General features: G+C 40.4%; 2 protein-coding genes across 2 annotated transcripts in view; both read left to right on the top strand.

Moving 5' to 3' along the window:
- Positions 1–8,973, top strand: part of ip6k1 (inositol hexakisphosphate kinase 1) — an 18,374-nt gene extending 9,401 nt beyond the window's left edge. The window contains exons 5-7 of the mRNA XM_008301284.1: positions 2,140–2,315; positions 3,649–3,882; positions 5,013–8,973. Coding sequence (XP_008299506.1) covers positions 2,140–2,315; positions 3,649–3,882; positions 5,013–5,498 — 896 coding nt within the window. The 3' untranslated portion in view covers positions 5,499–8,973. The remainder of the gene's footprint in view (positions 1–2,139; positions 2,316–3,648; positions 3,883–5,012) is intronic.
- Positions 8,974–11,061: 2,088 nt separating this feature from the next.
- The window catches only part of ccdc66 (coiled-coil domain containing 66), a 17,992-nt gene continuing 4,391 nt past the window's right edge, over positions 11,062–24,662 (top strand). The window contains 18 exon segments of the mRNA XM_008301283.1: positions 11,062–11,209; positions 13,768–13,826; positions 14,193–14,215; positions 14,367–14,615; positions 15,615–15,910; positions 15,989–16,099; positions 16,453–16,547; positions 16,815–16,870; positions 17,651–17,743; positions 18,252–18,386; positions 18,463–18,695; positions 20,261–20,345; positions 20,443–20,601; positions 20,719–20,797; positions 21,126–21,203; positions 22,116–22,350; positions 23,860–24,064; positions 24,244–24,296. Coding sequence (XP_008299505.1) covers positions 11,199–11,209; positions 13,768–13,826; positions 14,193–14,215; positions 14,367–14,615; positions 15,615–15,910; positions 15,989–16,099; positions 16,453–16,547; positions 16,815–16,870; positions 17,651–17,743; positions 18,252–18,386; positions 18,463–18,695; positions 20,261–20,345; positions 20,443–20,601; positions 20,719–20,797; positions 21,126–21,203; positions 22,116–22,350; positions 23,860–24,064; positions 24,244–24,296 — 2,255 coding nt within the window. The 5' untranslated portion in view covers positions 11,062–11,198.

The raw sequence follows: 24,662 nt of genomic DNA, 5'->3' as shown, positions 1-24,662 counted from the left end.
AAGAAAGAAACGAAGCGGGAACAATAGGGTCCTTGCCCTTCGGGCAAGGACCCCTGCTTGCTGCAGCAAGTAGGGGTCCTCGGACCCTAATAAATACAGTGTAATTATAGTCTAAACCATATGATAGGAGAGACTGTCAAATGTATTCCACCTCAGTGATAGAAGTATTTGCAAATTTGAATACTGACAGTTGAGTACTAAAACAAAACGTATTAATACATTAATTAATAAGTTATTCTAAAGTATTTTCTTCCCTTTTTTCCAAAATTAAAGTTTAATCACAGTATTATGTATATTGCTGCAGCCTCAGCAGTAATACCAGCGCTGTACTTGAACATTGTGGTGAAGTTGGAGCTGAGCTGGAAGACGATGCCTTGATTTACCAGCTCCAACCCTCACCTATGGTCATGAGCTCTGGGTTGTGACTGAAAGAATAAGATCATGGATACAAGCAGCTAAAATGAGCTTTAGAGACAGGATGAGAAACTTGGACATCCGGAGGGAGCCCAGAGCAGATAAGGACCCAACTGAGATGATTCGGGTATCTGATTAGGACGCCTACCTTTGGAGGTTTGTTCGGGCATGAGACCCCAAATAGAGCAGAACTCATTGGAGGGATTATGTAGCTCATAGCCCAGGAACACCTCGGCATAACCCAGGAGGAGCTAGAAAGCGTCAGTGTTGGTATTGCTATGGAGAGGGATGTCTCCCATGCCCTGTATGGTGTGCTGCCATCAAGACCTGAACTTGAAAAACATTAATGGACAAATGGATGGATATATGCTGGGTGTACAAGGACAAATTTAACAGAAAAGTGTTTTAATGGGCCATTTTGAGCCTGCTGTGGATGCGAAAGACTCCACCTACAGATGATTGCTGGTCTTGTTTTCATCGTACCAGCCATAAGAGAACCAGCTCACACACATGGTTTAGTTTTGTTAATCAGTTCAGATTCAATCTTTCCAGGAAGATATTCATACCATACCTTCCAAATTGTATACTTTGTGTTTTTACTTTTAGTATGTGCTGCTGCTGCCCTCATAGCATATGTACAGTATGCATACAAACAGGACATGCTGCTTTGTCATAATATTGTGCCTTAAGCTTTGACCGTCTCGCTCATAAGTCCATCAAAGCCAAATGAGCAGTTGTCTTTCTGCATGCTGTCACCAGCCCAAGCTTGTTCATATTCATACAGACACAGTGACACATGTGACGTGTCTTGTGCTGTGCAGAGGATTGTGGGTCAGAGTGGCCTGAAAAGCATGTTGGCTTGCAAACTGCATAATGTGACTGGATGTAGTCACACATCCTCTTATTGTTGGCATGCTGTATGTTTTGGGACACGCAATTTATTTTTTCCGGGCGTACTAAATAGTATGGTAGTACTATACTACCACCGCCTGAGCCACAGTGGTTCAGGTGGTAGACCAGGTTGTCCTCTAATTGCAAGGTTGGCAGATCGATCCCCCGCCCTTCCACATGACTCTAAAACCCAAGTTGCTTCCAATGGCAGGCAGGCACCTTACATGGAAGCTTTGTCTCCATTAGTGTGTGAATGTGTGTGTGTGAATGGGTGAATGAGAAACACATTGTAAAGCACTTGGAGTACCAATAAGGTACAAAGGTGCTATATAACTGCAGACCATTTACCATTTACGGGTATTGGACCGAGCCCAGTGTGTTGCATGCGGTTGTTAATATGAACCTAAAGTTGGAAAGGTGTGAGAAGGAGGTTTCTGAAGCTACTCAATAATTTAGGAAGAAACAGTTTGAATAGAATATTAAAAAACCATCTTTGAAATTATATACTTTTGTACTTCCTGTAGATGTTGTGCTTTAAAAGCTGAAAAGCTGCTCAGAGGACACAATCCCTCCCTTTTCATGTATGCTGTTAATGTGGTAGATTTTTAGGAAGTTGAATTTTATTTTAAAATATTTAGCAGACAAATCGGTTAAACTTGGCAGTTCTGTGATTTACCATTATCTCATGTACAATATATAGTTTTTTCTCAAACTGTTTACTTCAAATTTAATACAACATTTGCACAAGTAACGATTAAATGAAGTAGAGATGATTATAAGCTCCAGACTGGTTGGAAGTAAGTGACAGATTGCTCCTTAACAGCAGCGTTTCAGAGTTCCTGTTGTTGGAGAACGTGGTTCACCACTTCTCGTACCCCTGCATCCTGGACCTGAAGATGGGCACCAGGCAGCACGGAGACGACGCCTCTGAGGAGAAGGCAGCCAGGCAGATGAAGAAATGCGAACAGAGCACTTCAGGGACGCTGGGAGTCAGAGTGTGTGGCATGCAGGTACAACTATGGCTGAACATTATAGAAAATCAATCCATGACATAAACATTTATTCTGAATCCAAATGTAAGCATCATAATATTTGAATTCCTAATACGTTAAGAAAAAGATTATGGAACTGAAATATGGTCCATTGCATTTATATGGACTGTTTTGCCCCCAGGGAGGCGTAAGATCAGGTAATGTATTGATCCTGCAGCATTATAGTGCTACTACTGTCAATACAACCTCTAGTGTTGCAACTTCAGCAAGATTTACTCCTACCTTTACTATAATTATGACTACAAACACCACTGGTACTAAGTTCCTGCTACTAATAGTCATGATGTTAACAGCATGGCCGAAGCAGTCCAGTGTATGGACATGCACACACTTATTGATATTAGGGAAATAAATAAACCCTCTTAACCCCAAAGACCCTCCAACAGATTTGAAAGGCACCTTATCTTTACAAATTTATTTATAAAGGTTAAATAAATAAAAACACCAAAATGACACCATAATCATCACGTTTTCTACTTTCCGATGGTCCTTGAACCACTCATCTGCATTACGTCATGTCGCCAAAAAACTAATTCAAAACAGAAAATCATTTTACTTCATCAGTTTACTTTATTTTGTATGTCTCTTTTTTATGCCTTAAATAAATCATTTGCTCTAACCAGAATCTGTAAAAGCATAAAATTATTTTTATATCTATGCTATGTATAGTTACCATGTTTACCAGTATTGGTAACACTGTGGGCACTTGGAAAAAAATTAATAGTGCTGATCCCAGGTTTATTCAATTTTTGTCAAATAAGTAATCACATAAATTCAACTTTTGTTATTTCTTGTTATAACTATCATACTGCACAAAAGACATGTTTGACTTTTTTTCTCTGCTCTTAGTCATGGTTGTACCTTTTCCATAGAGATGTAAGACTTCATATTGCAGTTAAAAATGAGTCCACAGTGAGTAAAAACGTAAAAACGTGGTAGCAAAAAACACTCAAAATCTGCTCAGAGTGTTAATGAATAAAAGTTTCACTAACTATGGCCGGATTTCGTTTTGAGGATCTGATCGCATGTGCATCAAAATAATCTAAAATTATTAAGTATTAAATATGTTCTATGGCACTTATCCAGATTGTTTTCTCCTGACTAGATCCTTGCTTGTGTTGTATCTGCTCTCAGATGTACGTCGCTTTGGACAACAGCGTCTGCTGAATGAAACTGTAGAATAATTATAGAATTACAAAATTAAACAGGATTGTATTGAGTCGACCTGAAGGGCAGGTGTGTCTCATCTTGAGTAACGGATGTTTGAGCTGTCGCCTATCTGTCTCCACAGGTGTACCAGCTGAACACTGGTCACTACCTCTGCAGGAACAAGTACTACGGCCGTGGCCTGTCAATCGAAGGCTTCCGCCAGGCCCTCTACCAGTACATGCACAACGGAAAGGGCCTGAGGCGGGACCTCTTTGAGCCAATCCTGAATAAGCTTCGCAGCCTGAAGGCGGTACTGGAGAGGCAGGCGTCGTACCGCTTCTACTCGTCCTCACTGCTTATCATCTATGAGGGAAAGGTGAGCCTGTGGTGGTTTTCGTAATAAACTAAAAGAGCAACTTGCAGGTGTGTGGCTCTAGTTAAATGTTGTGTAGGAAAATAAAGCAGAAGATATGTCTATGTGTACCCACATTAAAAACACAGCTTGGTCATGACATCACAAAATGCAGAGAAGCCAGGTCGAGTTTAACAATTAGAAATGTGGTTTTCTAAATGTACTTCTCAAGAGGTTCATTTACAAGAACCTTTAAGTATAAATGTAGGGAAAAATCCAGCCTGCAAATTGCTCTTCAAGTGGTGATAATGTCAGTTGTGTTTACAGCTCCTTTTTGCTGCCGCCTGGTGGCCAAACAGGAGTTAATGCAGCTGCAATGAAAAGCAACGTTTAGCTGAAAGGTTTGAGGTGGAGCAGCATGTGTCTGCAGCAGAGAAGGCTACATTTCCAGGACTGCTGTTGTAGGACACTTGTTTTTCAATAACGTCACTGTTTTACAGCTAGCTTTTGTAGTTCACAGGCACTGGCAACAAAATGAACGGTGTACAGTTCTCAGTTGAATAAACCTTTAAACCAATAACATGTTAGTTAGAGTGTACAGTTTGGGTGGAGCAAACCATTAAAACTATAAATAGTATTGTGGATGTAATAATCATTTAAGCCCACAGCTTAGTTAGAAAGTATAATTTAGGTGGAACAAACCTTTAAAATGATAAGTACTTGGACAGAAAGTAGTATTCTGGGTGAAACAAACCAATAAAACTAGAAATAGTATTTTGGGTGACATGGTGTATGTTTACAAATGGATATGTGCAAATTGTATCTCTGGTGCAATGGAAATTGAAATAGTGTAATTAACAATAAAACAGTGCAGTGGACATTAAAAAGACTGGTGCATCATCTGTAACAGTAGTAAACAGTAATTTTAGTGCAGATATTGGGTACATGTTTGTGAGAGTAATCCTCTGAAACTATGAGTACAGGGGACAGAAAGTAATATTTTGCATGATTGCTGCGCACTTCAGCAATCATCTCGTTTGGCAGGCGCTGCTGTCGTGACCAGCGAGGGTTCTGAAGCTGCAGCCTGCTCTGTCAGACCCATGATATTGTTAAAGGTTCCTGTTCTGATGTTCTGTGTTTGATGGTGTCTGTAGGAGCTTGAGGGCCCTTCAGTCCTCCACTCCGCGCAGCATGCAGCCTGGCAGCAGAAGACCCCCGCGGCCCCCGCAGAGCCCCAGTGTGGCCCCGCACCTCCACGCCCCGACGCTTCCTGTCAAACGGACATGAGCCAGAAGCCAGACCTGGACTCTCTGATGGCTCCGCCCTCCCCCTCGCCTCCCACACAAGCCCAGCCCACCAAGTCAGACTGCCACTCCTTTCTCCCACGACCCCCCTTGCCTCACCCGCATCCAGACTTCCCCTCCCTGGCTCCCAGTTTAATCTCCTTCCCCTCTGCTCCCCCTCCACCGCCCCAGCAGCCCCCCCTTGTGGACGTTCGTATGATCGACTTCGCCCACTCCACCTTCAAGGGTTTCCGCGGCGACACGGCGGTGCATGATGGGCCGGACCGGGGCTATGTGTTTGGACTGGAGAGCCTGGTCCAGATCCTGGAGAGCCTGCGGGATGACAACCTGCCGTAGCTCCCAACACTCACACTCATTTTTACTTCTGTCTTTGTGAGGACCCTCATGCAGCCCTGTGAAGGTTCGTCCCACAGTGAGGACCGACCACAACGTCCTCACTGTCCAAAAATGTCCTCACACCCAAAGTCCGATCGGTCCTCACAAAGATAGATACACAGCTACACACATACACACACACAGTTCAGGTCGTTCTGTCGGTGCCGCAACGTTCTCAGTAACTGAGACGTCTCGGCTGTAAATATGGAACAGTGTTCTCCGGGACATCACCATGGCAACATGGGCTTTCTACAATCGAGTAGTTACTATAGCAACGGCCAGGAGGTGGGACAGTGGAGCAAAAATGGCTGCAAATTAAAGCTGATATGGAGAACCTCTGTGTGTCTGCATCCCTGCACAACACACGCACACGGTTTGTACTTCGATTCTTGTGAGGATGATGTAAAGCTCAGTGATGTTAAGCATTCCCTGAACGTTGTCATCAAAAAAAGAAAACAAATGCCGACCCAAAACCCCCTACTTTGTTGTTGGTGACGCTTTAACCATCGTGAAACTAAACCCCTGAGCTTGTATTGGGCGTTGCTCTCCTGAGGGCTGTATTTTATCCCATCTTTACAATAATACCCGAGTAAATAATAACTCTCTGTCAGATCAGCCAAAAAACATGTTTGACTGAGGACAGTTTCATTCAGAAGTCTCCAATTAAGTAAAGCAATTGGAACACATGAAAGAGATCCACTTTAAATATGAGGACGTCTCTCCGAATCTGATACAGGAGGACAAAAAACAGTAGTTTATTTTGGCTTTAGTTATTACAGGGCTGGAAAAGTCCCACTTATCATTTGTGATGAATCCAGTCTGAAGAGGGCTGTGCTTGTTTGAATGTTGAATGTGCAAAGTGTCTTTGTGCGCACCCTAAAAATGAGTTTGAAAGAGTTTGTAAGATGTGTTATGTGCAAACCTGAAGCATCCACTGAGCACTGAGTGTACGGTGACATAGGGAAAACCTTGTGTCCAGTTAAATGAGATCAAAGCATGTATTTTTGTATTTTACGCTGCAGCCACACTTAGAAGTTTTAAAGCACTCGTGGCATTTAAGAACCCCTAAAACTGAGACTTTTGGGAACACGGCTGAACCTGATTTAGTTTGAAAAATCTGGAGTTGCGCTTCAGTCTGGACAGAAACAGACTTTGAAGACACCCATGTTCACTTTTTGATTTGGCCTCAAGAGATTATTTTCATTTTTAAAAAATGAAAACGTATTATTGTGGATGTAGCCTTAGAACAAATCATCAAACTCACGCAATTTTGAAAACAGACTTCGAGCACATTTAAGTTCAAACATTGCAGTGCAAAATGCCCTCTTTAACTGGAACAAACGAAAGAATGTCTCCACTCCTGAAATCTGAAACTCAAAGCGGTCCTCACAAAGATAGACAAACACACTCTCATATGTCCTGGGAGCAGCTGCCTGTGAAGCTGTTTGACAGCAATGTGGGACGGTGCGTCCTGTCTCATCTACCGGTCAGCTGAATCCTAGGGAACTGACGTTGGCCAATGCTCACGTTACTCCGCTCTCCACACTCCCTGATCCCCACATCTTCCCCTCACTCCTATTTCTCCACAAAAACTAAACTTGGACAGTTAAACTTACTCCTTTATCGAAAGACGCACTCAAACACATCCAAGCATCTGTTAAAGCAATAGATGGCAATGTAAGATGGCGATGTTTTGCCCCCCGGCCTGCAGAGGGCATCGTTGTCATGTAGGGAGGGAGATCCAACAGAAGTAGAAGTAGGCTTCATGGAGAGAATATAGATAATCTTTAAAATGCTGTAAGTCTGTTCTTGGGGATAAATTTAAAAAAAACACACACATTAGTAGTTGGTGTCCTGTGAAACCATCCTCTGGGTTATTGTGTAATATCGGAAGCATAAGTGTCACTTTTCCAAGTCTCATCTCGTGATGCTAATTTTATTGTTGTCAACAAATCTCATGAACAGCCTGATAAAAACACACCTACACACCATTTTCCTGCTGTAAATACTCACCAGAGCAACAAATGTGTGATAATCTGCTTCTGAAAATAGTCCCTCCTTAAAAAAATTCCTTTTTTAAACAAACTGAATAAATGTAGGAGTATTTGATTTCATTTGGTGGCCCTTCTGGAGCAGATGGAGCTGCTCCGTTGTAAAAAGCTTTCAGAACATTCATGGTGTAAAACTAAAGTCTACAGAACAAGCTACTAAATAGAGCCTGTGCGTGAAACTAGGTCAAGATTGAACTTTAGGTAACAAAATACACAAGAAATGCACAGAAAATGGAAATAATGGGTCATTTGATTTGATCACAAATTCTAAAAGCAGATACTTAGTAAGCCTCGTGGTCTTTTCATGGGATCTGTTGACAAAATAAAAAGTAGCACCATCTTTATTCTTGAAGTTGGGGCTGGGTGATTCAGCTGAATAATGAAGGATATTTCATAAGAATAATATTTTTCTGACATGTATATATACACATATATATATATTATAAAGATATATAATATAAATCTCTTTAATAGAAGTTAACTCATTCATTTCATGAAAATGTTATTCTTTCAACAATTTTGTTTTCGATTATAGTAAAATTTAATTTCACAGGATCGTTTTGCATAATAATGCAGATTTGTCACCCAGCCCTGCCTCAAAAACACATTTTGAATATATATTTATAAATATATATGTATACGAACAAATTATCCTGTAACTGTCAGCAGAATGGGCTACATTTATCTTCTCTGATTGGTCCAGATCAGACAATGTTAGCCAATAGTATTCGTCCATTTATGCTTCCCTCAACAAGTCCCTGGCCGTGATGCAGCGCCGCCCCCTGCTGGACAGCAACAGGCACTCAGCCACAGGAGCTGAAATAAAAGAGAGCAAATATGAATATTTTATTTTTGGTTTATCAAGGTAATAATTTATTTTTTTATTGTACCTTTGCCCATATGTGTGGGTAAATGTTTTGTCTTTTACATGTTTCCCCCGATTGTTAAAAATGTTGAGAAGTTATGAGACACAGTTTGAAATGTCAGGAGCATCTTAAGCAGTATTATTGAGCCCAACACTTCTGCCTGCAGTGGAGCTGCTGCTCTGGTGGGAAGCTCTGTTGAACGTGTGTGTGTGTTATAGAAAAGACGCCATGTTTAGTCTTTGGTTTGTTTCATTTCACAATTAAAGAGTTGGTAAAGAATTGCATGCACATTTACGTCATCCCTGTTTTCAGCACCACGTCAAACATCCCTGTAACAGTCGTCACCGAGTCTCAAGCGGCAATGGTCCACGTGTCCTCTCAGTATCATGATACTCCATCATGGATATTAGCCTTTGGTGATTGATTGGACTTATTTAGCAGCATTTTCTGCATTTGACATCATCCTGACTGTTTGTTAGAACAGTGAAAGTAAGTGAGATTAAAACTTTCCAGAAGCTTTTGGGGCTTGTGTTTTGATTCCTGACTGCATTCAGGGCTTCTGCCAACAGGTGAAGACCTCCAGCAGCAGAAACGTGTGGGTCATGTAAAAGGATTTAAACACAACACTGTCAGTCATGAGAGTCACTCTCATCATTAAGTGTCACCGAGACAATCAGTGAAGGAAAAATTCATGAATAGATCCTTTTGACCAAATAGTTTGAGGAACCAGAGTTTGAGACACTACAGGCAAAACGGATTTTACTTCAACGACATGTCAGCTTTCAGACAAGTGGAAAGGAAACATCCAAAATACACATTTAGGTGTTTTTTTTAATTCCGATTGTAGATTTCAATTATAATACATATCTTTAAAAACAGCTTTCTCAGAATGAGTCTTTTCTCTCTGAGCTACACGTTTTCTGTTCAGTAGCACCTACAGAAACCAAACTGTCCAGTTTTATTCCTGTCCATATTCTGAATGTTTAACAGACAGGTTTGTTCATATAGCAGTCATAGCCTGATTTAGAGAACATTTTGTTTGCAACAACATGGTGAGAATAGATTTTTTTCTGGTTGATGACAACGTTAGAAAGAGATATCCAAACCCCCACTGTAGAAACCTTAAAACTGCATGTAAACAAAATGGAACAAAACAAACAAACAAACAAAGCTTGCTTTATCAAGTGTGCAGATTTCTGATCTGGACATTATTGCAAATTAAGGCATGTTTAAATATGTAATACCTCACTTGCACATTTACACATGAAATTCACCTAGAGTGAATTCCCTCGATGCTATAATACTGAAGATTGCAGGCCCATTATATGTAGCATCAGTTGTGGTTAACAGTGGAATAAAAAAGTGTGTAAACATGACATACCTTAAACTGAAGAACACAGTTGTGCATTTATATATATATAGGCAATTACCTGTAAAATTATGAAAATGCTTTACTTCTATAACAATGGAAATTTACTTTTTATATTTGTTTTACACTGACCCTACGAAAATATAAATTAAAAAACACTTTAAAAAATAAATTAAATATTAATTTAAAAAACCTCTAAATTTTACACTTACTTGTTCTCACACTTCTTGTCTATAAGTAAGCCAAATTTCACTCCTTGTTTTAATTTGATGAACATGAGATGCAGTTTGTAATAAAAATGAATCGTACTTTTATCAATAACAAAACCAGTACTTATATGAAATTTACATATTTGTAGCTAATAAGTTAAAAATTAGTTTTGTATTATAGAACTGACCCTAAGTTTTCAAGTTCTCAGGTAGTACAAATCTGCATATTCTTCTTTATAGTTTCCATAGACTTTATATAAAAGTATATGAATAAATAAAGATAGATGACGCGTGTCTATACAGTCTATGGTAGATTTGCATATAAATAAAATGTAGGTTTTTCACCTTGATATTTAATTTAGTAAATTTTGCACAATATATTATATTATAGGGGCTTTACCGGGATATCTAGGTCAGGTAAAGTCATATAATAAATAACTATATAGGGTCTTAACCTTAAAATGGAAATTAATCACGTACATTTATATAAATAATTTTATTGTAGGAGCCCTGCGACAGACTAGTGACATGTCCAGGTGTCCTCTGCCTTCGCTCTGAGTCAGCTGGGATAGACTCCAGCATCCTCCTGACCTTAGTGAGGATTAAGCGGTGTATAGATAATGGATGGATGGATGTTATTGTACGGTCTCAATCTGCATATTTAATTCAGTAAGGTACATTCGAATACGTTTAAAATTGGTCCGGCAAATGTATGTAATATATCATATTTCAGGGTTTAACCTTGATCTTTAAATGAATTTGATAAATTTGTTAGGTACGTTTGTGACAGTTGTCTTAATTCTCTAGTAGAAAACACTTTGACTCTGGTGTTTTAAACGCACCGTACTGAATTTGAATCTGAGTGGACTAAATTCCCAGTTACTTTAAACGCAGCACCGTATAGCGAAAGGTCCAAATGAAGACGTCTGATTGGCTGTTGATTTCAAAGACAATAAAGAGTCAGCAAATCGGAGAAGCTGTTGTTGGTCGTTGCCAGCAACGGACGTACACAATTTAGCAGTAAATGGCGTGTGTTGGTCGGCGCAGTCAGTCGGAGGCAGATAATAGTGCGACTGTAAAGCTGTAAATTATGTCAAGGCGTGTGTTTGCATTTTATAGGGCTGCAGTTTAACGGGCCACTGCCTCGGCTTGTGTTTTCTGTCGGTATGAATCTCGGGTGAGTGTGTTTTCTTACAGTAGCGTTAGCTAGCTAGCTAGGCTAACAGAATGTGTCGCAGTGAAATGCACAGAAAGGATTTTTTATTTTTAGCTTTTGGACTGTAAATCACAGTAATATGCTGCTAAAACGCTGATGCTACACTAATAATAATATGTTAGTCAGAGGGGCCACGTCTGCACGTTGACTGTAATACCTTAACTACATTTTGCGACAGATGTTGTGCCAAACACCGATTTTAGTCCTTAAAAGCAATTATCCTTATGTCGCTCTATAATTTTTATCTCCTCTGTATTTTACATGAACCAATTTAGTATTATTATACCAGGTAAATAGCTTAAAAGGACCAGTTCAACTCATTTAATGCAATTTTCCTCTTGCCAAAAAGTGCCTGTGGCACATACATTGTGACAGAAATGTTGGTAATGCGTCAAAATGAATTTCATTCGTTATTTTCATTGTTGGTTAATCTGTTGATTATTATCACAATAAATTTATTAGTTATTTGGCTTGTAAAAACTCGGAAAATATTGAAAAATGTCAATCAGAGTCATAAAGCTCAAGATGACGTCCTCATGTGTCTTGTTTTGTCCACAAACCAAAGAGATTCAGCTCATTGTCATAAAGAATTAAAGAAACTATAAAATATTCAAATTTTAAAAAGCTGTCATTAGAGAATTTTGACTTTTTCCTCAAAAAATACTCTAACCAACCAACCAACCAAAAAAGTCGGTGATAAAATGTAATAGTTGACAAACTGCTTGATTATTCATTGCATCTCTAGTATAATCTTTAATGTCAGGCCTGATTAACACTGCAAGCATTTCTTTGGTCACAATTATTCAGTTACAAGAAATGCTAAAGTTTCACACAGACAAACCTTTGCTGTCACCACAGGTACAGTTTTGTGTATTTGCATGTTATGACTGTTTGCTCCACATACAAGCAGCTGTAGATGCACATCAACTGTGTGGTCATCAGTTTTTGGCACAACACCTGATCATGTGTACTTTTAGTAGGACACGAGCGGTTGTATAGATAACTGAAACACAGAGCTGTGTAGCTGTGAAGGAGTCAAGGGCAACCGACATGCAGAGTAAACAAAAGAAAATGACAAGGCTCTCTACATGTAACTAAAGGTGTTTATTTTGAATGGATTTTGGGGTGAGAGGTTGGGTCTTGTTGTCGGATTGTTGAAATAAAACACTGACAGACCCCTTAGCGACACCAATGGACTGCAGGTGTGAAGTAACCTCATAAATCAGAACTTAAACAGGCCAAGCCACAAAGCAGAATATAATTATGTTTAATGCACTCATCTTTGCAGTTTGTTGGGTAAACCTGGTTGTAGCTGGAAGGTAATTTAGAAATATGATGTAAATTGGTGCTAGTTAAACGTGATTGAACTGAATTAATAGTTTTTCTGTGATCAATTATGAAACAAATATTTAGATACTTTGCTTAGATAAAAGTACTTAATATGAAGATACTCTATTACATTTTATGAAAAAGCATTCCCAAGTAAAAGTACATAGCAGGAAAGTGTAGTTAAAGTTTTGAAGTAAAAGTCCTAGTTTGGTCCCTCTGTCAAGTATGCTGTTTTTTATACATGATATCATTAGTTATTGATAGTGAAGCATTAGTGTGTCAGCAGCATGTTACAGTTGGAGCTGCTTTAAACTACTTTATATCCAGTTTCTATACAGGGAACTGAGGAAATGCTGTTATAAATAGATAAATATCAAACCAGACTCAGAATAAGCCAAAATTCAGAATAGCTAAATACAATTTAAAAAATATTAATAAAATTTAGATAGAAAAATGAGAAACACAACAAAAAGAATAACATCAATTAAGAGTCCGAATAAAAAGGTAGGTCTTTAGTTTGTGTTTCAAAAAATGTCAACATTCTCTGCTGCCCTCAGGTCCTCAGTAAGGCTCTTCCAGAGACATTGAACATAACAACACGCTAACTTATCATGAGTGTTTGTTTGGACCTTTAGTAGAAATGAAAGCCCACTACCACGAGACTAGTGGTTCCTAGGATCAATGCAAATCCAATAAATAAGTGAGACCAAAACCATTGAAGGCTTTATGAACAAATACAAAGATCTTAAAATGAACACACAGGTAGCCAGTGCAGAGACTTGAGATTAAAATGTGGGCTTTCCTTGGGGGTCTGCTGAGTTTTAAAGCAATTAAAGTTGAGATGTTTTCTTACTGGGGAGACCAGACAGCAGAGTGTTGCAATAATTACTCCTGCAGGTAATAAAGTGTTTATTAGTGAGATATTGGATTGTTTGTTGCAATTAAACCATGCAAGAAGTTTAGAGGGAGAAATTTGTATTACGTGCAGCTGTTAGCAACTCCAAATCATCTGACTAGTGTAAGTGGACTACACACTGCTGCTTGTGAGAAGCCGAAACTATTGATCAACTTGTAATTAAGAGCAGAGGAAAGTACAGTATTGATCTTTGCAGCCAGGTGACTGAAAACCAAACAAGTTTGCTCTCTGCTTTGCGTTGTTGTGCTCTAATCATTCTTGTGTTTGTGAACAGAGACGGTCTGCTGTTTGAACTGGAAAATGGAAAACCCAGGTTGATTTTACTCAGTCGTGGTAAGACCTTTCAGCTTTTGTGTTCTTTCTGTTCCCAAGAACTGGTCACTCATTTATATAATTAATTGATTATTCAGTTTATTAACAGTTAATCAATCAAGTGGCAGAAAATCACACATTTGAGTGCCAGTTCTGTCCTAAAATTAAACACATTTAGTTTTGTTTCTTGCACATTTAGTTTAATATAAGATGCATGTTTCAGTTGACCAAAAAAAAAGTTTCAGCATTGCCTTGCTTCAGACCTACAGAGGTACAACTGAATATGAATGTGTGTGTGTGTGTGGTGTAATAATCATGGCTGCTCTATAGTTAGTTAGTTTATAGCTCTAAAGTTCTATTCTTTGTCTCACTTTTCTTCAACTGCAGGTGTTGAGAAAAATGCTGCTAAGGTAGGAATTATATTCACAGTTTATTCATTACATTTCTATATATGGTTGTCCAAACACTCTTGGAGAGAGTGTACAGCGCAGGTTTTTGTTTGTAATAATCAATAACTATCCTGGCATCATAGTTTTGTTTCATCTTATGAATTCCCAGCAGCCGTCCTTCAGGCCCAGAGCACCGAATGTACTGAGCTCGAGGCAGCCGTCCTGCGTGGAGGAGGTGCAGGGAGAGGAGCGTCGGCCCCGGCAGCTGGCAGGGAGGCACCGAGAGGCCAGGAGTAAAGCCGGAGGAGCAGCTGCCTCTTTCAGCTCCAACACCACCGCCACTGAGGGGAGGAGCACCACTCTGACTTCATGCAAGACACATGAGCATCACAAAGGGGGCGGCAGTAAAGTGGTGGCCAAGGTAAGAGTCATGTTGTACTCTGTAAAAAGTGCTTGAACATAGAGTCAAACATTGGGAGACACCATAATTCAGTGATTTTAATTAATATATTAAGTAGGGCTGCACAATATGTCAATTAAGCAGCAACTATGGAGCTATTCCATCTTAAATCAGGGACCTTCAGTGCAACTGTCGCTGATTTCTTTGAAACTTTTTTTGAAATTCTGAACTATGGATATGGGGCTGCAAGGTGGCTCTGGGGCTAGCACCGTCGCATCACAGCAAGAAGGTTGCCAGTTCGCGTCCCGGTGAGGACACCCAGCATCTTTCTGCGTGGAGTTTGCATGTTCTCCCCGTGCAGCGTGGGTTCTCTCTGGGTTCTCCGGCTTCTCCTCCCACACAGTCCAAAAACATGTTGAGGTTAACTGGTGACACGACCAGTACCAGCAGACATGAAAGAATAATTACATTCTGCAGTAATTGTTGTTATTACATAAATGTTTTACAATATCCTTGTAAATGACCAAAGTTTTATTTCTCTTTATTTTCCTCAAGGTTTTTTTTTTTTTAGCAATTGGCAAACATTGATGCTTTTTTAGCGTACGACATTTGACATACTCTGTATTGGGACACACTACATCTTTTTGTGGCGTACTATATAGCATGGTAGTATGGATATTGGAACACACCCCAGGTTTTGTTTTCAGCTTCTTCTACTCTGTTTATACAGCCATGCGTAACGTAGTCTATTCTGTCACCTTCTGATGCAGCTCATTCACATTTTCTGTTTATTGGCTCCTTCTCAAACATTTCTTTCAAATTCTCTTGACAGTGATATGAAAACACAGCTGCTAACTGCCCTAGGTTAGGACTTTGAGCCTTTTTTCAGGTTTTCACCACACTTTAAAAAAGGAATAAAACCTGAAAGCAAAATATTGACTCTTTTAATGCATGTGTTTGCTTTACTGGTCATTTATCATCTTCTAACTGCTTTTGTGTGTTTGTGTCCATGTGCTGAAGGTGAAGACAGACAGACACAAACACAGCAGTACAGTCGGACCCCTCAGAGTTAATGGGAAAACAGGACCGGCTCAGAACACTGGGACTCGAGTTGGTGGGAAGGCTGGACTTAAGGAAGCGCTGACCAGTTTAGAAACAGGACTGAAGGAAAACATGGTGTGTCTGACCAGTGAACAGCTGCAGCAGATCCTCAACACCGTCCAGACCTCCAGCAATGGTCAACACCTACCGGATGACCATCAGACACAAGGAAGAGGTGGAGATCATGGCCTGACTGGGACTGCACCACAAAGTGGGCTGGAGGATACAAACTTCAGGTCTTTTTCTCAGTTAGTAAATCCAACTCAGAACTCAAAATGTGGTTCCTCAGTGAGTGAAGGAGGAGGAGAGATGAAAAAGGAAGACAAAGGAGGAAGACAGGAAGCAGTACAGAAGGGAGGAGAAGAAGCAGATACACCTGGAAGCTCACAAGAAAAAGACAGCAGGTGAGGAGCGCAACACATTTCTACAAGTTGTACAGATCTCTGGATGTAATCCCACAAAAAAGACATTAAAATATTTATTGAGATGATGACAATAAATGTATAGGACTCTAACATCACTCTTTCACTTCACCAACAGCAGCAATAGTCCGAGCTGCTTCTGCACGTCTTCACTCAAAAACATGTTTGTTGTTCAGTTTAATTGCATTAGAGAGGAGGACCCTTTTTTGCATCATTCTAATTCAGACTTTTGTGAGACAGAAAGTTGAGCACATATCAGTCTGTTACAGCAGGTCAAAAATGTGTACATTTAAAAGTGGTGGTTGAAGATTACATAAGATTTGTCGCTGCTGTAGGTTGTCTGGATGTCTGTTCAGCTGGCTGGAGGAGCGACAGTCAGACAGCAGGGCAGCCATCGACGCCAAGAAGGCTCAGTGGAAGAAAGAACTTGGTACACAACCACACACAAACACACAAGTGTTTTAAAGCTTTAGTAATCCATATTTATACTAACGAAAGTGACAAACCCACGGAAACTGTAGTTAGCCAAAGACAATCTTGGTTGACTGAAAACATACTTTATTTTAATCATTAAGTATGAGTATTTTATAAAGTAATAGCCCTAATAGAAGCTTTATATAGGCAGAATCACTTATGAACACAACGTTAACGTAACTGAAAAATGAACTGAGTGTTTGTGTCTCTGTTTGTGTGTCAGATGAGCAGGTGGCACAGAAACAGCAGCAGCACTGTTCGGCCCCGGGCAGACTACAGGTATGCAAAGAAAGCTGCTCCTCATACTAAAATGTGGTGCTGCTGCCTCTGATTTGAGGCAAAATATGGTACAAAAAGAAAGAATAACTGGAGTTTAAATTGTAGCTTTTAGGAGCAGGTTGAGCTGCAAGGTGGCTCTGTGGTTAGCACTGTTGTCTCGCAGCTCGATGGGTGGGGGCACCGATCTTTCTGCGTGGAGTCTCCATGTTCTCCCCGAGCAGCGTGGGTTCTCTCTGGGTTCTCCGACTTCCGTCCAAAAACACGTTGAGGTTAATTGGTGATTTTAAATTGTCCGTAGGTGTGAATGTGAGTGTGCTTGGTTGTCTGTCTCTAAGTGTAGCCCTGTGATAGACTGGTGACCTGTCCAGGGTGTCCCCTGTCTTCATCCTGAGTCAGCTGGGATAGACTCCAGCCCCCCACGACCCTAGTGAGGATTAAGCGGTGTATAGATAATGGATGGATGGAGGAGCAGGTTGATGAATATTTATTCATGTTGCATACATTTGTTTGACAGGTAGGCTGGTAATAATTCATATTGCCATATACTATTAAAAAAACAAAAAAAACAAACCATCCCGTTTTCTCTTCTTTTTTTGTTTTACTACTGAATTACCTTTTATGTCAGATCATGGTGCAGCATTTCTGGTGACTGAGTTGGATATTTGACAAGAATAACAATAATAATTAAAACGGTTACCTGAGAAGAACAGACTAACACAAGGTCAGATTTGATTCAGAGGTGTTAGGCGTATAAAATGTGTCATGATCTGTGTGTTTCAGGCTGAGGAGGATGCAGACAGCGTGTTATCAGTTCAGAGCTGTGTCAGCCACAGAGAGCAGCCTGCTGCCATCAGATCCAGCCTCAGACTCGGGGTAAATATGATTTTTGTCTTTAAGGTCTCGAATGTGAGTTTTCATTTTAAAAAACAACACCTCACACTACACAAAAAAATGTGAAGCATCAAAGTCAGTGGTGGTGCTCATCAGTGACACAACCCAGACTGTAATGAATGAAATGAAATGAAAAATATTTTATTTATCCCAGAAGGGAAATTCAATAATAATAATAATAAAAAAAATATATTCACTTATTATTATTCTCATTAAAAACAACATGACATCATGAAAACAAACGAGCATTTAAAGGGTTAAAATCCTCACCATTAATGGATATTTGGTAGTTGTAGTCAGGACTGATGTATATTTACAAAAAAAGGGAATTGAAAGTGTAACATGTTAATAATATTTAATATTCTTATGGCGTTTTTTTGACACTTGAAAGACCTCTATATAAATTTATAAATTAACACCTAAGGGTCAAGGATCTTCTGATGTACAAAACAGTCCTGCTCTAATTGTGTGAACTATGTTGTCTCTTCAGGAGGTGACTCCAATGGAGGAGGTGCTGAGTGTGGAGAGGAAAGAGGAGCAGAGGAGGCGCTGGTTGGAGGAGCTGGACCGGCAGCGAGAGGAGACGACTGAACGGAAGAAGCAAGAGAAGCTGCTGCAGAGCCAGGTACAGCAGAGACCGGACAGGTGGATTTTTGGTCTCTAGCTTTACCTTCATGAGTAACATGTGGATGTATCTGCAGACAGAGAACGTGGAACTCTGGGCCACACACTTTGACTCACTGCAGAGGAGGCCACCCCTCCAGCCTGCAGCTCCATCAGCTCCACCTCCTGCTCAGTTCAGCGGCTCTGAGCGAGGGGAGTGGGAGCCGACGTCCAGCCTGTCCTTGGTGTGGGAGGCCATGAGCAGCTGTGGAGCAGAGAGTGTCGGGGGAGTCAGTGTGGATACAGTCAGTGGATTCCCGACCAGAACCAGGTAGGAGGCAGGGATGGAAGATGAAAAGATGTACACTGTGTATAAATGATTAGTCTAACTTACCGGGTGGAGGATGTGGGTATAAGCCACCGATCATCTCAGTCAGCTTTGTCTGTGAGTTAGTTTTCTTCACTACGGGAAACACCAACAACCTCCATGCAGCAACCTACCACACTGAAAATTCCAATTTTTTACGAGAAGTAGGCTCGGCTACTTGTTCTTTGGGGTGATTTATCCATTTCACTGATGGCACTCATCTTTCTGCATAAAAATTTCCACCAAAACAATTCCACTTGTCCCTATTTTGAGGTACCACTGAAGCCACATCCTTTGCTAAGCTCTGCCCACGATGACTGATAGTGATTTAAAGAAATACAAACAAGCCCGAGCAACAATGTGAAAGCCAGATCATTTTGTTCTAAAACATGGGCTAGTGAAGTGAGACTAACAAAAGAAGGCAAAGGGTGACTTCTTTAGTTCTGTAAAGAAATCTGGTTGTACAGAAGTCTATGAATAAAGGACCCTATCTCCCTTTTGAGCCCTGTGATAGACTGGTCACCTGTCCAGGTGTCCCCTGTCTTCATCCTGAGTCAGTTGGGATAGGCTCCAGAAAATGCAGAAATGTCCTTAGTTTAGGTAGCACCGGTTTTCTTTCGTCAAAGATGTTAATACAGCTTTGGTGCACTGAACGGGGCTGCAACTAAGAATGAAAAATGTCAGAAAATGGGGGCAAATGTCACTTTCTCAAAGCCAAAGACAACAAATGTGTTCTTTTGTCCACAACCCGCAGATTATTGTCATGGAGGAATAAAGAAACCAGAAAATATTTACATTTAAGAAGCTGGAATCAGAGAATTCGGGCTTCTTTTATCTTAAAAAGTTCCTAACATCGATTGATTGGTTATCCAAATAGTTGGCGATTAATTTTATAGTGGACAACCAATCAATTAATTGATTAAACGTGGCAGCTCTAGACTAACTCGTCTGGGTTTGGTGTTAATTGATTTGATTTTTTTAAAATTATTTTTTAGCTACATCACCCAGAGCTACAAACTTTTGCCAATTATTTGACACCATAATAGCAGCACACATACTCAGAATGTAAAATACCTGTTAACAGTTTCCAATAAGTTTATTTACTCAATGAGCGTCTATTTGTACTAAGATGTCAAATTTGAAAGTTTGAAAAATCGACAGAGGAATGCACAGCTTGGAAAACTTTGTCTTTAGTATAAAAGATATACACTATTATTGAAAGGGATGCAGTGATGCTTTATCATTCACCCTCTATGCAGATTTGTCTGAATTAGAAATTTAACATAGTCTTTATTTTTTACTAAGGGTGCATTTTGATAAATTTGTACTCTCCCTGGGACTTATTTATCTTATTTGTCACTTACAAAGCTGTGGCTCAGTTTCTGGCTGAGTTCCCACCTCTGAAGCACTCATGGGCTCCCTTGTTCTCCCACCCAATTGATCTGCTGTCACTGAGCTTCAGGACACATTGTGAGCATCAAATCTCAACATATATTCAGTGTTTTTATGTCTCCCTGTTTTTCATGCAGCTATCTGAGGACCATGACCTCCCTGCTGGACCCCGCCCAGATCGAGGAGAGAGAAAGGAGGAGGCTCAAACAGCTTGAGCAGCAGGTATGAGAAGGTGCAGTACACCAGGAGGAAAGTAAAATACACTTTTACCTTTTCTAAATGTTTTAACTTCATCTCCTTCTAACACGTGCTTCTCCAGCGAGCGATCGAAGCCCAGATGGAGGAGCGCCGGCAGCAGAGGGAACGAGAGCAGGCGAAGAGGAGGCAGGAGGAGGAGGCGGAGGAGAGGAGGGTGGCACTGGAGAGGGAGATGCTGCAGAGACAGTACGAGATGGACACACTGAGAGAAAAGCAGAAGGTCAGGGAGCAAAGCTGCACCATTCCTTATTTATCAGTCATGTTTCTACATCTAGTCAGTTTTCTCGTGAACTGACTGTAGCTGCACCTGTATCACTGCTGTACTGTGTGTCCTCAGGAGCAGCCAGTTCATCAAGCAGAGCAGCCACAGAAAGGACACGATGACAGTGGATCGCAAGAGACGCTGGAGCCCAGTGGTGAGCACTTACTACAGAATTAATGCACTGCAGATTTAAAAACTGACCCCAAACACATGTTTCAATCAGCCTGTCAAAGGCAGCTGAGAATCTGAAGTGTTTTTATGTTCAGCGCTGTATGTACAGCCCGTTCAGAACAGGACTAAAAGCAGGAGTTATACATTCATGGTGAAAAGGACCATCGTTGTGGTATTTTGTGCTGAAAAACTGAAAGATGCATTCGAGGGACATGTGAGACTTTCAGTTATTTATAGGGCACAATGGGACCTTTAAAACAGGCAGGTGTTTGTAATGATCACTCTATAACTGTGTGCTTGTTTGTGTTCAGCAGTTACCCAACAGGCCGAGGGTTTGGAGGATGCCACCAATTCAGCTGCCTCATATAAAGACTCTGCTGTACAAACAGGTGATACGACTACACAGATAACACCGCTGCTACTACTGTGACTACCATCTACTACTACTGCTCCTTTTGCTACAGCTAATGCTGAAATTGTAGTGCTTCTGTAAAACACTATTTGAACGTAAATGCGTCCACAAACCACACTAGATCCTCTCATTCATATTTTTGTATGTATTCTGCTGTCAGACAGCATGAAATTAGGATTTCATCACAGCTCTTATACCTGTTTTCCTTCACTGTTGCTCTTGTACTTTAAACAAATTGGGTAATTAGTTTTGTTATAATTTTATTAAAACGTCATCTAAAGAAATCAGCACTGATTATTTACCGTAGCTGCATTGACTGAGCACAGAAAAAGTTAGAGGCAATGAAAGGTTGTGTTCACAGCTTTACTGTCACATAGATCATTAGGAGCAGGTTTATTTAGCCTCCATTTACCTTAAAAGGTGGAGGCTTGACTTGGAGTCGTCTGCCATAAGAATTAATTAACTTCAGACCCATAAATATTTAAAAAGTCTGAATGTATTTGTGCCTTTTGGAGCTCTACTGTCAGTCATGAATAATCAGTAACAGTACCGATGTGCATGCAGCACCTCAGTAACCTTATATACCTGCCAAACAGGACGTTTAGATAAGAGTAATTAGTCTTTCATTATAAAAGTAAGCCAGCTTTAGATTTCCTCATCCAGGCACTGATGTTTGTGTAAATTCTTGTTTTACACCTGCACAGCAAAGTTATGTAAGCAGCACATACGACATGGTGTTTTTGGTTACATTGAGAGTCTTTCCAGCTCATGCAGCTTATTTTGCAACCGCTTTGTTTTCTGTCCCTCCTGCTTTCAGCCACTCTGCTCCAAGTGAAGTACATTTTGCCTCCACACTGTCTGATAGCGTATCACTTCTCTCTGTGTGCAGATGCAGCTCTGTCTCTCACTGCAGACAGAGTTCAGACTCCCGACATCTCTGCACAGTACCAGCCGCCACCTCCTCCTCCTCGTCCTCCTCCTCCTCCTCCAGCCACCGCTCCTCCGAACAGCAGGAGCCGAGCAGCGAGAGCAGGGAAGGAGAACATCTGTCTGCCAGCGGGAGGAGACCCGTACGAAGCGTTCGCCAGGAGAGACAAGAAGAGGCCAGAGTGGAACACACAGAGGTACAAACACAGACCATCACAGCGGTGGAAAACTGTAGCTGCAGCTGAAAACACCACCGGATGCTGTTTCTGAAGAGCAGAAATAACTTCTAGACTTTATTAAATACATCGTATGTGAACAGGATCTGAGGTTAAATCCATATGTAACCCTCTGAACTCCAAAAGCAACAGGTGTGAAAAGCATGCTATCATTTAAAAATTGCCCAAATGACCCCATTTATCAGAGCAAGAAACTGTACAAACATGGAGAAGTGGTGGATGTTCAACATTCCAACAGTCCTTGAACTGCTCATCTGTGACAGAACATTAACTGAATGTAAGCCTAAAATTGTGAAATTTATCAGCATCATTTTATTCTATATGTTGTATTTAAAAATGTAGCAAAAATAAAGTTTTTGCTCTTATCAGATTTTGGAAAAAACAAAAAAATTCTGTGCTCCTTGGAACAAATGTGGAGCAAGTAGTGACTCAGCTGAGAACCACAGTGTTGTGACAAAAATTCAGGATTCACAACTCTAAGTGGTAAAATATTTATAGAGTATACGTTTCCCCAGTGTGGGAACACCAGTGGGGCACGAGTTATACATTACAATTTTTTATTTTTTTGCAAAATAAATAATCAAACAAATATATAATATTAATAACAAACAATCAACTTTTGTGTTTTTTGTTTTTTATGGTCGATGCTGTGTGAAACTGAACAAAAGACTGTTTCCATCTAGGGGCAGGACTTTTTATTGCAGTGAGGAGCAAACTGTTGTTGCATGAGGGGTTTTTGCTTGTTTTGCACATTTTTGAATGAGACGTGTAGAATAAAGTGGTTTTAATGAAATGTTGTGATTTTAAGTTTAGATTTGGTTCCTTTTGCTGACAGATCGGCATGTCACAGATGATGAGTAGTTTAGGAACTGTTGGAGGGTTGAAAATCAAATGATTCTTCCTGCTTTTGCAGTTTCTAGCTCTGATAATAATAGTGTAATTTATTTATTCTTTCATAGATAACATGCCCTTCAAACCTGCCAGCAGGTGTTGGGCTTCATAGGGTTAAACAATAACAAAACTCATTAGATGTGGATGTTAATTACACTACTTAAAACGACGTCCTGGGTAACAAGTCAGTTATTTTGTAAAATACTTTGAATATTTTCTGTAGAGGAATGTAATTTGAATTAGACGTAATAACACTGAGTGACAGTTGCTTTTCCACAAAGTTGTACATGTGAGGGTTAAAGATAAACATTTTAGAGTTTAATTAGCTTTTTCTTACAAATTACAAACAGTAATTACCTTTTAATCATATTTATTTAATTACAGGCTTTGGCTGAAGTCAGACATCCACATTTGTTTGTTTTTGCTTCTCTTTTCAACACAAGTCAGATTTCTTTGAGCGTCCAGAAAAGACTAAGCTTTCACAGTGGGAGACTGTTGATCACAGAAACTCCAACAGGTCGTGAACGCAGCATAAGATCCCACAGTGACATTAATTCAGTGTTTCCTCTGATCCTGGAGGCCCAACCGTCGCTTCGTCCCTGCCTCTGAGCGCTACCCGGTCGCTCTGCAGAGGAACCGACAGGAGAGTCGACTGAAGAGGCAGGCCGAGCTGCTCGCTCTGCAGGAGAGGACCTGTCTGTCCAGGACCGACCCGCCTATTCAGAACCAGGAGCCTTGTCCCTGCCCCAACCCCACACAGAGCAGAACCAGTCCAACCAGGAAGGTGAGGAGATGCTACTGGATTCTACAAATCTGCTTTTATCTGCATTTTTCAAATCTGTGTTTCGTCACATTCGGTGTTTTGTGCCGCAGCCTTTGATTGCTTTTCTGTTTCTGGCTGCTGATCAGTTCTGTCTCTGCCAGCTGTGGTTGGATGTTTGTCAGTAACTGCTGCTGTTTCAGGTGGAAAACGGTTCCAGAGGACAGAGCAGCTCTACGGCTATGAACACTGAGAGGTGAGTGACTCTGACTGCAGCTTTCTCACTACTGAAAACACAAAATCACCAAAGTATTGTAGAGCCCAGAGTCTGCTATAAAGAGCTTTTTAAAGTCAAAAAGGACGTGTTGTCCACAGAGGATTAGAAGTTAAAGACAAAGCTGCTTCTCACTGAAAATAGCCTGACATCTTTTTAACTGTTAGTTTATTTAACAACCTAAAATGGACAGTTTCTGCGTGAATCTGGGTCAAATTTCTTCTTCAACAGGAGAAAATGTGAGCAATGCTTCAATTCATGAGTCTTCTTTTGTGTAATAACTTGAATGTCGCTGACTGCTTGCTGACAGTAAATCCAAAGGCAACTTTGGATTGTTGGGTTCTCCCT

The sequence above is a fragment of the Stegastes partitus genome, unplaced genomic scaffold (assembly GCF_000690725.1).
Source record: "Stegastes partitus isolate 25-593 unplaced genomic scaffold, Stegastes_partitus-1.0.2 Scaffold1654, whole genome shotgun sequence".
NCBI lineage: Eukaryota > Metazoa > Chordata > Actinopteri > Pomacentridae > Stegastes > Stegastes partitus.
Note: the sequence above shows the minus strand (reverse complement) of the source record. Positions and strands in the feature narration are given on the sequence as shown.